This window comes from Sphaerodactylus townsendi, linkage group LG16 (assembly GCF_021028975.2).
Source record: "Sphaerodactylus townsendi isolate TG3544 linkage group LG16, MPM_Stown_v2.3, whole genome shotgun sequence".
NCBI lineage: Eukaryota > Metazoa > Chordata > Lepidosauria > Squamata > Sphaerodactylidae > Sphaerodactylus > Sphaerodactylus townsendi.
Window position 1 is genome coordinate 18,033,467 of NC_059440.1, and position 13,566 is coordinate 18,047,032.

General features: G+C 46.3%; 1 protein-coding gene across 3 annotated transcripts; it reads right to left on the minus strand.

Moving 5' to 3' along the window:
• On the minus strand, window positions 1-10,509 carry ABHD11 (abhydrolase domain containing 11). Of its 3 annotated transcripts, none has more exons than XM_048518424.1 (6): window positions 10,382-10,509; window positions 5,596-5,731; window positions 4,096-4,269; window positions 2,669-2,839; window positions 1,042-1,223; window positions 1-421 (listed from the first exon to the last, which is right to left on the minus strand). In XM_048518424.1, the coding sequence occupies exons 2-6, from the start codon at window positions 5,620-5,622 to the stop codon at window positions 277-279; spliced, it is 699 nt and encodes a 232-aa protein (XP_048374381.1). In that variant the 5' UTR covers window positions 5,623-5,731; window positions 10,382-10,509; the 3' UTR covers window positions 1-276. The 3 variants fall into 3 exon arrangements, with proteins under 3 accessions (XP_048374381.1, XP_048374380.1, XP_048374382.1); XM_048518423.1 differs by lacking the exon at window positions 10,382-10,509 and adding an exon at window positions 6,213-6,351; XM_048518425.1 differs by lacking the exon at window positions 10,382-10,509 and adding an exon at window positions 5,995-6,082.
• Between the last annotated feature and the right edge of the window lie 3,057 nt (window positions 10,510-13,566).

Here is a 13,566-nt window from a genome sequence, read left to right on the forward strand (position 1 = left end):
GAGAAAAGCAAAACAAACCATCACTTTAATATTACACACTGTACAGAGGAGACAGAAGGGAAGTGGTGTTCCGGCCACCACAGGATCTGCTGAAAGCCGCTCAAGTGTCCAGTAAAACTGACTACAGGGGAAATCACACGCATAGACAGCCCCAGTTTGAGCTTGTGGAGTCATGGATGGAAATGGAGTGGGGGAGCTTCCAGTAATGAGGAAGGATATCAATCCTGCCTTGTTTTTGCTCCGAGAGGGCAGTTTGTGACGATCCTTCCAGAAACTCTATGGTGGAGACAGCTCTAGGAAGTTACACACAGCAGCAAGAAATTGTTGGGGTTGATCGGCGTGAACCCAGTGTCCGGCATCAGGCACGTACTGGATCTCTGCTTGGGGGAAAAGCCGTTCGATCTCTGGGTAGTCATTGGAGCTACAGAAAGGGGGACAGAGAACAGTGCTGAACAGAAGCCACAGTGGTGGCCCTCCCCCCATGTACTCCCTTCGTAAAGAACTTGGATCAATCTGGAAGCTGCTGTGTTGAATCCAGCCAGCATTTCCACAGGTGAAAAAGAGAGGGCTCCCCTTTGACCACCAAAAAAAGGCTGTGTTGGTGATCATGGTATGTAGATGGACACAAGCTATGAGGAATGAAGGGTGCAATCACAAGGTGAATTCAGTGACATACAGCAAAAAAGGGCGGGGGGAGGTGTCCCAACCCGCAGTGCAGCCCATTCAAAACCCCAGCTCAAAGGTCTTAGTTCACAACAACTGATGCAAGCAAATAGCTGCAGGTGGAGGAACTCCTTGCATGCTCCAGAGGCATGCTCTTGATCCAGAGAAATCCCAGTTAATCTGTGGGACTCAAGGCTAGCCTACAGGTTACCTTGTTTATGTGTACATAATACAACAAAGCAGGTGTCCTCTTCACCACATCACCTTTCTAGGAAGAAATCTGAGCATGAGAATGGGTTTGGGAGCCAAGGCCTTGCACAGACGAGGGCAAGCTAAACTCTGGATGATTTTTCTAAATCTTGGAACAAGAAATCTCACCTGATGTACTCAGATTTCGAGCCTCCAAGGAAAAGAGTGGGGCCTGTGTAGGACGTCTGGAAATCAGGGAAACTCATCATTTCGTTCAGATGGTGGGAGATGGCCTCCAAATTCACCCGCCACACAAACTGGTCCTCAGAAGACACCAGATTGGTGAGCAGAAAGTTGCGGATGGTTGGCTCCTGGGCAGAGAGAAGACAAAGAGGAGCTTCGGTTGAGCAAGAGTAACACCCCCTTCCAAGAACACACATTCTGTGCAACTAAACTGTGCATGCACAGACTACAGAATCTGCTCTGCAACTCAGCAGCCTAGATAACCTTCATCTTCTTCTCTTCCCCTTTCCTTCCCTTAAAATGACTCCACAAGTTTCTGAAGGAAGTTTTTCCTCCTGCACAAAGTAAACTCTTTCTAAGAGGCTGACACTCCCCACCCTAAATGCACACCATCAAAAGACCCAGCAAATAGATACCAGGGAGAACAGGAAACAGAGGGGAAGAAGGGGAGGAAAAGGTAGAAGGTGGGAATAGGACTTCAAACATTGCAGCAGGACAGGTATAGTAAACCTGTATTTATATAAGACGGTTTTGCCAGATTCAAGAGAAAAACTTATACTGATTTCTATTTCACTGATTTCTTTGGGAAGGGACTGTCCCCACCTAATAAGGACATCTGAAGCTGCCATATGAGAATCAGACCTTTGGTCCAATTAGCTCAGTATTGCCTGCTCTGACTGGCAGCAGCTCTCCAGGGTTTTGGGCAGAGGGAGGTCTTTCTCAACACTTGCTGCTTGCAACTTTCTTTAACAAGTATATGAGATATACCATGAGAGATATCATGCCTATATTCTGGAGAGCCACCGTGGTGTAGTGGTTAAGAGCAGGTAGATTCTAATCTGGAGAACTGGGTTTGATTCCTCACTCCTCCGCCTGAGTGGCAGAGGCTTATCTGACGAACCAGATGTGTTTCCGCACTCCTACATTTCTGCTGGGTGAGCTTGGGCTAGACACAGTCCTCTCTGAACTCTCTCAGCCCCACCTACCTCACAGGGTGTCTGTTGTGGGGAGAGGAAGGGAAAAGAGCTTGTAAGCCACCTTGAGTCTCCTTACAAGAAAGGTGGGGTATAAATCCAAGCTCTTCTTCTTCTCTTCAGATCGTATAAATAGTTTGTCTTTTACGATAGAGATGCCAGGTCTAAGACTGGCCCTCCTGCATGCCAACATGCACTGGGCTCTAAAGTACCAAAAGGTCTCCAAAACAAGATTTGCCTCAGATTCCCTTTTCTTTAACATCATATTTCCAGGTCAGTGAAAAACCTGAGCGACCGCCCAGTGAAATCCCAGAAATCAAAGTAGAAATTCTAAGAGTGATGAGGCGGTGGGGCTGCAATGGAGCCTCCTTGCAAAAACAGACCTATGTGGCCTAATTTCAGAAGCCTTTTGGACCTTCTTATATCAGAAACCATTTGAGTGAACGACTGAAACAGTGGAGCTGGGATATCATTTTATGCTGCTGTGGAAAGCTAGGTAGTGCCCTCCCCCCCCCCCCTTTGCCTGTGTTATCTCTTGAAGCACACCCTTGCGTCTGAACTGGCTTGGCTTCAACTGGACCCTGGAGATGCGACCTTACCGGGACAGTCGAGCGCAGCTGCTCTTCAGCCAGCCGGCGAGCAGTGGAGCGAGGGAGACCCCGCGGGATGTCCACGGCCTGCATGGCAGCCACGAAGGCTGGGAAGCTGGTGACAGTGGATGTTACACTGGGACTGATGTCGACACATACCAGGCGCTCCACCAGTTCTGGCTGAGGGGGAACAAGCAAGTCAAAGTGTGTGTCAGAGGACGAACAGACAAAAAGGCAGTCTCCTCCCGGGGGAAGATGGAAAATGCATCCAAAAGAATCTCAGAAGCAGGAGTAGAGGTATTATGACTAGATTATATAAGAGACACCTGCATTTGGAAAAAGCAATTTCTTTCCAGTTGTTCAGCTCAGGGTAAGTGGGGTAGATAGGGAAAGATTTGGTGGGAAGTTCAAGTGTGAAGCAAATGAATCTGAATTGCTTTGTGAAAATGATGCACTATTTTGAGCTTTATAAGTTGGTGAACAATTGTAATTGTAGTCTTTAGTTTGGTGTTTCCTGGGTCAATACTCCCACCTTCTATTGACCACCAGCCAAGAATTTCTTCTTCTTCTTCTTCTTCTTCTTCTTCTTCTTCTTCTTCTTCTTCTTCTTCTTCTTCTTCTTCTTCTTCTTCTTCATCATCATCATCATCATCATCATCATCATCATCATCATCATCATCATCATCATCATCATCATCATGTTTTGTGCTTCCACCTATGAGTACATGAAGCTCATCCACTGAAGTTTCTGGGATCATATACAGTAGCATACTTACCCGCTGGAGCGAAAGTACCATGGCCGTCTTGCCCCCCATGCTGTGGCCAATCAAGACACACTTGTGAAGGTGCAGCTGCTGAAGGAGGAGCTGGACATCAGCACTCATGGCTTTGTAAGACATCAGCGGGCTGTGGGGGCTGCTGCCATGGTTACGGGCATCGACTGTCAGCACCTAACTGGGCAGGAGAAAATGAACAGCGCTAAGTTGGCACAATGCAGGCCTTGCTTACACTCTAGAAGAAGGCATATCAAGCAATGAAGGAACTGTCGAAGGCTGTCACAACTGTCTGTTGTGGGTATTCTGGGCTGTGTAGCTGGGATCCAGTGGTTTTAGCTCCTAATGTTTCATCCACATCTGTTGCTGGCATCTTCAGAGGCATGTCACGGTAAGATGTGTTTCTCTTTGGGGCACAGCCCCCTCCAGAGGGACACTACACACTGTGTCATGAAGAGACACACATCTTACCTCTTCTTCTTCTTCTTCTTCTTCTTCTTCTTCTTCTTCTTCTTCTTCATCATCATCATCATCATCATCATCATCATCATCATCATCATCATCATCATCATCATCATCATCATCATGTTTTGTGCTTCCACCTATGAGTACATGAAGCTCATCCACTGAAGTTTCTGGGATCATATACAGTAGCATACTTACCCGCTGGAGCGAAAGTACCATGGCCGTCTTGCCCCCCATGCTGTGGCCAATCAAGACACACTTGTGAAGGTGCAGCTGCTGAAGGAGGAGCTGGACATCAGCACTCATGGCTTTGTAAGACATCAGCGGGCTGTGGGGGCTGCTGCCATGGTTACGGGCATCGACTGTCAGCACCTAACTGGGCAGGAGAAAATGAACAGCGCTAAGTTGGCACAATGCAGGCCTTGCTTACACTCTAGAAGAAGGCATATCAAGCAATGAAGGAACTGTCGAAGGCTGTCACAACTGTCTGTTGTGGGTATTCTGGGCTGTGTAGCTGGGATCCAGTGGTTTTAGCTCCTAATGTTTCATCCACATCTGTTGCTGGCATCTTCAGAGGCATGTCACGGTAAGATGTGTTTCTCTTTGGGGCACAGCCCCCTCCAGAGGGACACTACACACTGTGTCATGAAGAGACACACATCTTACCATGACCTGCCTCTGAAGATGCCAGCCATAGCTGCGAGCAAAACTTTACGAGCTACAACCACCAGACCACCACCACACAGCACAGAAAACCTAAAAGAGCCAATGAAGGAGCTGCTGCTTTTTCACAGGATGACCGAATTTTCTCTGACACTTGGGTACACACAGTCTGTTTTCTTATCCCAACAACCTTGGCACTAAAAAATCCAAGATGGTTATTATTTTGTATTTATTATTATTTTATTCAAGTTATACCTCCCCCCTTCCCAACAGGACCAGCCTCAGTGAAGCTTCCAACAATAAATAAATATATTGTCAAAGGCTTTCATGGCTGGAATCACTGGGGTGCTGTGTGATTTCCGGGCTGTATGGCCATGTTCTGGAAGCATTCTCTCCTGACGTTTCGCCTGCATCTGTGGCTGGCATCTTCAGATCCTGTGAAGCAATGAAGCAATGAAGGAACTGTCGAAGGCTGTCACAACTGGCTGTTGTGGGGATTCGGGGCTGTGTAGCTGGGATCCGGTGGTTTTAGCTCCTAATGTTTCATCCACATCTGTTGCTGGCATCTTCAGAGGCATGTCACGGTAAGATGTGTTTCTTTTCGGGGCACAGCCATGGCCATACAGCCCGGAAACCACACAGCACCCCAATAAATAAATAAATGTACAATATAGGTGCTTTTCCAGGATTTTCCAGGATTGTAAGTCAGAAGGGGGGAACAGAGCTAGGCACTACGAACCAGGTGGGGCATTCTACAGCAAAGGTCCAGCATGCTTTGTTCTGTGGCAGAGGAATATACAATCTACTATCACCTTCATGTGCAACATAGTTGTCCGTTTTATTAACTTGGTTATTGTTTTTATTTTTTATTCACTGATTGTTATTGTATTTTCTTTGTCAGCAGTAGAAGCTAGAGATGTAACTTCTTAATAAACAAACTGATAGGTCTCAAGGGCACATGAATTGATTCAGAGGTCCTGCAGCTATCCCAACAAGCTGCCTCCACTTCCTGACCCCCAACCCCACCCCACATACCTTGCGGCCAGTCTGGAGCACAAACATTTTGGCGAGGGACTGGAAGTTGGTTTTGCTTCCAAAGAGACCATGGAGAAAAACAAGTGGAGGTTGAGGTGAGGGTCCATCAAGCACTGCATACGAAAGGGGAAGTGGCCTGCCAACAGAGGATGGAGGCAGTTAGAAGGATCTAAACTTCTGACACCCCAAGTAAACATGAGGTATGGGCGAGGAATGCCACACTAAGGAATTCCAGAGTCCTGTCATTATTAAACAAGCAATTAGCCCAAAGTCACCCAGCAAGTTTCTTGGCAGAGCGGGGATTCGAACCTGGACCCTAGCCCAACATCTTAACCACTACACCATACTACCTCTGCCTCTCATATGTCTACATTCTTAATAATAAAGTAACATATGTACACTTCCAAAAACCACTAAGTGATGCACGACTAAACTTCACACTGGCCACCACCCGGCCAATTGACACAGCTGCCCATTGAATCAGTTTCCACTATGGGCATTGCCCATAGCCGGGCCTTATCAAGTATTTACAATTCCGCGCGGGGCACTCTGGGAAAAAAAAGACTCAGCTGGCCCAGCCTGGCCAGCCTCTTTTTCTCTTCTTCCGGTGAACTTACGTCATCACGTGGCTTGCAAGCGCCCTTTTTCCCTTGGCTTGGTGAACGAGGAGGGGTCGGAGGGGCGACGGCTGAGCCCACCTCGAGAAGCCGAGCGCGCGGAGCATCTTTGGGAGGGCGTGGCCAGTCACCAGGGAGACTGAGAAGGCCGGACATAGGGAGGCACGTGGCACGCAGCGTTTTCCGGTTTGTTACCAAGGGGACTTCTGGGTACAGGAGAACCGGTCACTCAAATGTTCAGGGACGGGGATGAGACGTGATATGTGCCTGTACCGGCAGGGGGCGCGCGGAGCTGTTTTTGTGCGCGCTTGTGAATGGCACAGAATGCTTCTTGTCAAACTTTCTTGTCAAAATAATTTGTATTGTATTGTATAATTTGATTTGTATACCGCCCTCCCCCGAAGGGCTGAGGGCGGTGAACAACAACAACAGCATAATAGCAAACATCAGTAATCAAGCAAGCTGTAATCAAGCATAATAGCAAACATCAAGCAACAAAACATCAATAAACAGAGGATCAATAAACACATTATTAAACGTAGCATTATAAACAAGAACATCAATAATCATAACATCATAAGCTATAAGGCAACAATAATCAAACCAGCATATATAATCAACAGAGATAGACATAACAAGCATGCGGAAAGAAAGAAGACTGCAGCTCGCCCCATGGGAGATTTTATTTATTTCGATTTATATGCTGCTCTCCCCGACAGGGCTCAGAGCGGCATACAACAATAAAACATAACATAATAAAACTCGATTTAATAAACAATTAAAACAGCTATTAATAATTAAAATCAAATCCCAGCTAAGTAACGTTTTCTTAATTAACATTTTCTAATTAACGTTTTCTTAAAACTTAAAACCAGAATTAGGGTTAGGGCCAGCAACAGATCTAATTGAAGTTGAAATGTGGAAAGAGGCATGACCCATCGCTGGGGGGTTTGCCTCTTTTTTTCCCTCCCCAAACTCAGGTCTTGCCATCTCAGTCCTGCCCAATATTAAAGACAGAACTTAAGAAATGACAACCAAGAGTATCTCGGAGCATATGCAAAACTGTGGGTCCCTAAGGTGCCCCGTGCTGCTTAGTGGTAAGCTGCAGTACTGCACTCAACAGCTCTGCTCATGACCTGAGTTCAATCTCGGTGGTTGTCAGTTTCAGGTAGCGGGTTAAGGGTTGACTGGGTTCGATCTTGGCAGGAGTCGGTTTCAGGTAGCCGGCTCAAGGGTGACTCAGCCTTCCATCCTTCCAAGGTTGGTGAAATGAGTACTCAGCTTGCTGGGGGTAAAATGTGGGCAACTGGGGAAGGCAATGGCAAACGACCCTGTAAACATTGTCTGCCTAGGAAACGTCAGGATGTGATGTCACCCCATGGGTCCATAATGACCCAATGTTTGCAAAGGGGACTATCTTTACCTTTTTGAAGGTGGTACTGGCCTCTGAAACCAGGCCCCTTGTAGTGGAGGGGAATTTCATTTCTGCCATGGAGACAAACACATCTTACCGTGACAAGCCTCTGAAGACGGCAGATGTGGGTAAAAAGTTAGGAGCAAAGACTATCAGACCATGGCAGCACAGCCTGAAAAACCCACAGCAACCGGATTTTCATTTCTTTGGGTTTAACACTTCTTCTTTTCTGGGTGAAACTGCAACCGCTCTGCTTCCCCAACCCCCCCCCCCCACACACACACACACAAACACACCAGCTGCCCTTCCCGAAAGGCAAACAGAAGCTTTGGCAGGCAATGTTTACAAAAACAGGTCATCTGTGATCGTTGGTTGCTCCTGAGGAGGGTTGGAAATGAGTAGCCCCTAACCTCTTCTTTGGGCCAGATAGCTGGCACTAGAATTGACAGAGGAGCCGGAGAAGCAGCGCTGTGTGGTAAATGCTGAAGATATGAATCGTCTTCTTGTGGAGTCAGAATGCTCACAGCGGTGCCGTCGAGCTGATTCAATGCAGAAATGAATATGCCTCGGCCCACTGATTTCAACAGAACCATCAGTGCATGTCGCTTGCTGTTGGAAAGTGGCCATTTCTCTTTGTTGCTTTGTAGATTTGCCGAATCCCTTCCTTGAGCTGTTTAAACTGAGAATGTTTAAGGACTAAATGAAACCTCCACGTTCAAATTTGGAATAACGTTGAACACAACATTCTGAGGGCAATCAGCCGGGGAAGAATAGTTGTTTCATATCTTTCTCACAAATGCTCTTAGTTAGCTGAAATTCAGGAATAATTTTTAACCCTGGAATCCCCAGTGGGAGTTTTGATAGCAGCAAAATGGCTACCACGGGAGCTGGAGGCAACCACAGAACGATGGCAACAGGTTTTCAGTAACCCAGTGCAGGTTCTTGTGCTGTGGTGGCAGTTGCTGCCAAAGCTACATTTTTAAAAAATCTGCACAGCCAATCAGAAGCCTTGACCTGGCCGCTTCCACTTCCTAAAAACACTGGATGTGTGCCAGAAAAGGGGTTGGTGTGTACCGTGACACCCACAGATACCACATTGAGGACCTCTGTTCTAATCAGCATTGTAAAACATATTAGAGAACTGCAAATGCAACAGAAACACCATAAACAAATTGCCAGCGGTGGTTAATGGTAAGATCCAAAAGCACTCAAACCCAATGCACACCTGTCAACATCAACAGCAAACAGGCACTGCCTTAGTGGATCCTGTCTGTCAATGTATTAATAGCTAGACTGGCTCAATGGAATCTCTGTTCAGATGCAGTATATCTGAACAGCTGCAAGAGAGGACTGTTTTCATGCTCTGTGAGTTTTCTGGGGCCACTGGCTGACAGTCTATAGAAACAGTGCTGGACTAGGTGGACCTTGATCAATCAAATTTCATTTTCTGCTCTAGGATTTGGCTTGATTCCATTTGTTTCAGTCATCCGGAGTCATTTTATTGTGCCTCTTCTTCTAGCATTCAGTGCCAATCAACACATTCTGGAGTACAGAAGTTGGGTTTGGGATTCTCACGGACTAAGATGCTGCTGCAGGCATTAGTTGCAAGCTTCTCTGGTTTGGATCAGGACTGTGGCACGTGTGAAGAAAGGGTTTCAGCCATCCTCCTAATACCCAGCTGACCACAATCCCAGGGGGAGGCACCATTTGGTATGTTGGGGAAACTTATGTGTATTCCAGGAATGTGGGTTTTGGGTAAACAGCACCACCTACTACTGTTTGATGTAACATCATGCCATCTTCCCTGAGATCTGTTAGGGAGATGAAAATACCGTGCCATGAAAGGCTTTGTATTTGTAACATGAACTGTGAAGAGTCAGTTCATATCCTATACCATTGTCCTTTATATAATGCATCTAGGAGGAAGTTCCTGGCATCTCTGTTGATCGACAACAGACCAACGGAAAACCCTCTTCCTTCTGGACAATGGCTCAAGAGAAGTCTTAGAGCTGACTGCCAGGTTCCTCTGCATTGTAATTGCAAGGCGTTTTTAATGTAACCTTTGAAACCTTTTATTATCATTTTAGAGGATTTTTAAAAATATAAATCCCTATTTTGTTATATGCTCTTTTATACATTTGTTTTTTTTAAAGTATGTATTATTGTTGTTATCTGAATGGCATTAAAGGCTTCAGTTCAGTACCGTTTGATATTGGGAGAATGGCCTAAGGGCCGTGCATCTGAGCCAAACCAGGTACCACATGCCTATTCTAGAGAGTCCGCAATTTGAGCCTGACGCAGAGTGGGATCCCAGATCCAGCCTGTGCCATCCGTGAACGTTCTTCCAAGTTTCCTGGCTGGTGTCTTTTGCACCTGCTGTGCTGTGGTGGCCGTGATTTGTTGCTCTCGCTCTATGAAAGCAGCCGGTTGGCTTTTCCTGTTTTGGGGCAGAGCCCGAGCCAGAGGAGCTTTTGATCTCTTTCAGCTCTAACCTACCCACTCCCTCCCAATCAAAACTCTGACACACGCTTATACACTCCCCTCTCGGGAATCTGTGCCGGGGCCCAGCCTCAGAAACTCGATTAAGCATGAAAGAAGAACAGGGAGCTTCTCTGAGCATATGCAGTGTGCTTTCCCTTCACTGCTGAATAATCGCGACCACTTCCTACCACCCAGCACCATTGCAGGGTGGGTCCAGAAACAGAAGGTCAACCAGCAGTTCGTGTATGGACAGCCCACCAGGGTCTCAACGTACCTTCTTGCTTGCTACCACTAACAATGGTGAAGGGGTTGTGTCACAATCCATGCAGGTGGGTTAGAGGTGATTTGAGAGCTCTCCGTCCAGCAACGGCAAAGCTTCCAGCACTCCACCTATGCCCTGATGTCTTCTTTTTTAAAAGAAGAAACTTCCCCTTTTCCTAGGAGAAATATCAGGTTTGCAGCCCCTGCCAGGTATGCATAGAGATGAGTATTGACCCCTTCATTCTCCAGCAAAAGCACCAAGTGTACCCTGAGCCCTATCTGACTGTCAGGGCTTTCACCATAGATGGCAGAGAAAGGGTTAAATGGGAACACAGCACACAGATTGGCTGCTGGCCAAGTATCTCGCACCTGTCCTAGGTATCGGTCACGTGCTTGGGGTGTGGAGGCCCTACAAACCTGTCCTTTGTTCCAGACTCTGCCTGCACAGAGTCCTTGTGTCCTCTTGCGGACAACGGCTCCACTGTTACAGGGAGCTACTCTTGCTCCATCTAGACAGCAGCCCCTCACCCCACCCACCAGAAGCAATGGTCTTGCATTAAAAAGGGGAGGGGGTGTTAGCTGAGAGTGTTGGATCGAAATTCTTTTCTCTCCGAGGTTTTTTTTTAAAATAAGGCTTTAAAAAAGACAAACAAAAACAATAGCCAAAACCACATACCCACAAAACAAATTACAAAAGGGGAAAATGGACCGACCTCAATTTCCTCTGTGCCAAATATAAACACAATTTAAAATCTACCAATTCTAGGATTACAAGTATGGAATTCATTCTTAATTATTATTACTGAAAAGATCCACACTTTTCTCTATTATGTCTATCTTCTTGGGATTTGGATTCTTAAAGTCAATAAGGAAAGGGGGTTGCCGTCTGCCATTCCTGTTTTCAGTATCAGGAATGGGTCGGATGGGACGCTGTGCCACCCACCCCTGTTGCTTCTACCAGTATGTTTGGACAAATAGCAGAGATCTGGCAGGGAGATGAAAATACCACGCAATGAAAGGCTTTGCATTGTAACATCATATTCTACACACCATTGTTCTTTATATAATGCAGCTAGGAAGAAGTTCCTGGCTCCTCTGTTGAGTGACAACAGCATTCTCACAGAGCATTCCTTCTGGACAAGGGCTCAAGAGAAGTCTTAGAGTTGACTGTCAGGTTTCTCGATATTGTAATTGCAAGGCGCTCTTAATGTAGCTTCTGAAACCTTTTATTCAGTTTTTCATTTATCTAAGATGATAATGTTTTAAATATAGATCCTTATTTTTTAAATGTTAATGTTTAAAATATATTTTAATATAGATCCTTATTTTGTGATATTTGTAAAAGAGTATGTATTATTGTTGTTTTCTGAATGCCATTAAAGGTTTCATTTCAGTTCTGACAAATTGCAGCGTGTGCACATTGTCCAGAATCAACCATAACGATGGTCTCTTTTTGGGGAGCAAAGTGTTTCAGTCAGTGTGACTCTGAAACAACTGTGCTGTTTACTCCCTTGTCGCCCGTTTGCCTGGAAATCCCACTCAGAATAAACCCAGGGGGTCCCCCCCGTACTATATGCCCTCCTGCATCTCAGTAAGACCACAGGTGCCCTCAGATGGCATCACCCACAAAGAGGTGATGCCTTCTAGGATATAGGCTTCTTGCTGTGCAGTCAATCGTATTGTCCTGTCCAGACAGGGAGGATCTGCAATATCTTTATGCAAGAGGAACTGGATGAGGAAGGTTTTCCATATACCCATCCCAGGGTTAAATGTATTGTTCATATGCAAAGGAGGACTTCGGAGCTTTTGTATTGTCAAGGAATTTGGGAGGCCGCAACTTCTCATGCAGAGTAAAATCTCTTCTGGCCAACTGTGGAAGTCAGAGGAGCCTTGCTACACGAGGCCACCAAACGATGCCGTTTTTAGGCCATTATTTTCTGTTCTGTTCACCGCTCCCCTTCTTTTCTCCTTTAGATCCCTCTCCACAGAGTTTACAAAGCTCTTGTTCGACAGCAGGTGAACTGAGCCAAGCGGGAGGGCACGGACCGCCCATCATGCTGAGCACGGCTCAGAACATGTGAAAAGCAAACAGAAGCTTGCTGAATCTGCCCCAAACCATGAGCATTCGGGTGGAAAGGAGATCCATCTCTTCCATCTCCAGCCTGAACCGCTCTCAGCGAGGCAAAGGAAAAGCAGAATGTGACTAACGCTCAAGCCCCATCTGGGTTCAATCGGATCCAGATCTCAGTCTCCGGATGGCTTTTCATGCCAGGGAACTCAGACCTGGTACATGAGAAGTCATAGCACAGAGAAGAAGGCTTCTGGGCATGTGCAAAGCACATACCCTACCAATACTAATTGCAAGCCATGGCGAAAATCTGGAAGCAGTGGAAAGTAAGATTTCAAACTAATCTTGAAGGCTGCCATCAGTCCCAGTACCTCTCTTTAAAAAAACAACAACAACAAGCAGCCTCAAATTGGAGACACCGAGCCAGGGGCTGTCCTTAATGTGCTTTTTTACCTTCGTTCGATATGTGGCTTCTGGATTGGAGGTGCCGACTCCATTCATGGAGCTGTGAAATTTGTTTTCACAGCAACACGGGCTTTGCTTTAGTTTGCTGTTCCTTCCATTTATTTCTCCATCAATTTATTATATCATGAGGCCATCTGACCTCCTACCCAAGGGGTAAAGGTTGGCTGTATATCATCTCGCCGGACAACAACCCAGGAACTTTGATCCCTGCAATTCTATTCATGGCGCTGCAGCCAATGAATCCGAGCAACTTTCTTTGATCAGGGCCAGTGCTCCCCTTCATTGTCTTGAGCCAATATTTAGCCTAGCGACTGTCCAAGTCCCTCCGGTGGAGGCATTCCAACTGTCTGAATCAGAATATGCTGGTCTCAAGGTCACAGTGAACCATAAGCATCAAAGAACTGGCAGTTTTGGGTGGGAGTCAGGCCAACCAGCCCAGGTCATTTTAGTACCTGAGATGGAAAATGTAAATATTCACCTCCCCAACTGCAAAGACCTTCAAAATAAGGATGGTATTTGGTAACAGTGCAAACAGCCATGTTGCCTTGCATCTGCTGTTGCTATACAATAAGCATAACAGAAAGCATCTTATTGCCACATCTTGTGACAGCGAGTTCCATAAGTTGCATTACATCTTGTCTGGGCAGCAAGCCGCTTTTGTACTG

Excerpts from the sequence above, each read along its gene's own strand:
- ABHD11 (XM_048518423.1), bottom strand. The coding sequence starts at position 6,319 with ATGCTCCGCGCGCTCGGCTTCTCGAGGTGGGCTCAGCCGTCGCCCCTC. Across the intron at positions 2,840-4,095 it reads TGGTACTTTCGCTCCAGCGG|CCAGAACTGGTGGAGCGCCT; the intron begins GTAAGTATGCTA and ends GTTCCCCCTCAG. Across the intron at positions 422-1,041 it reads TCGAAATCTGAGTACATCAG|CTCCAATGACTACCCAGAGA; the intron begins GTGAGATTTCTT and ends CCCTTTCTGTAG.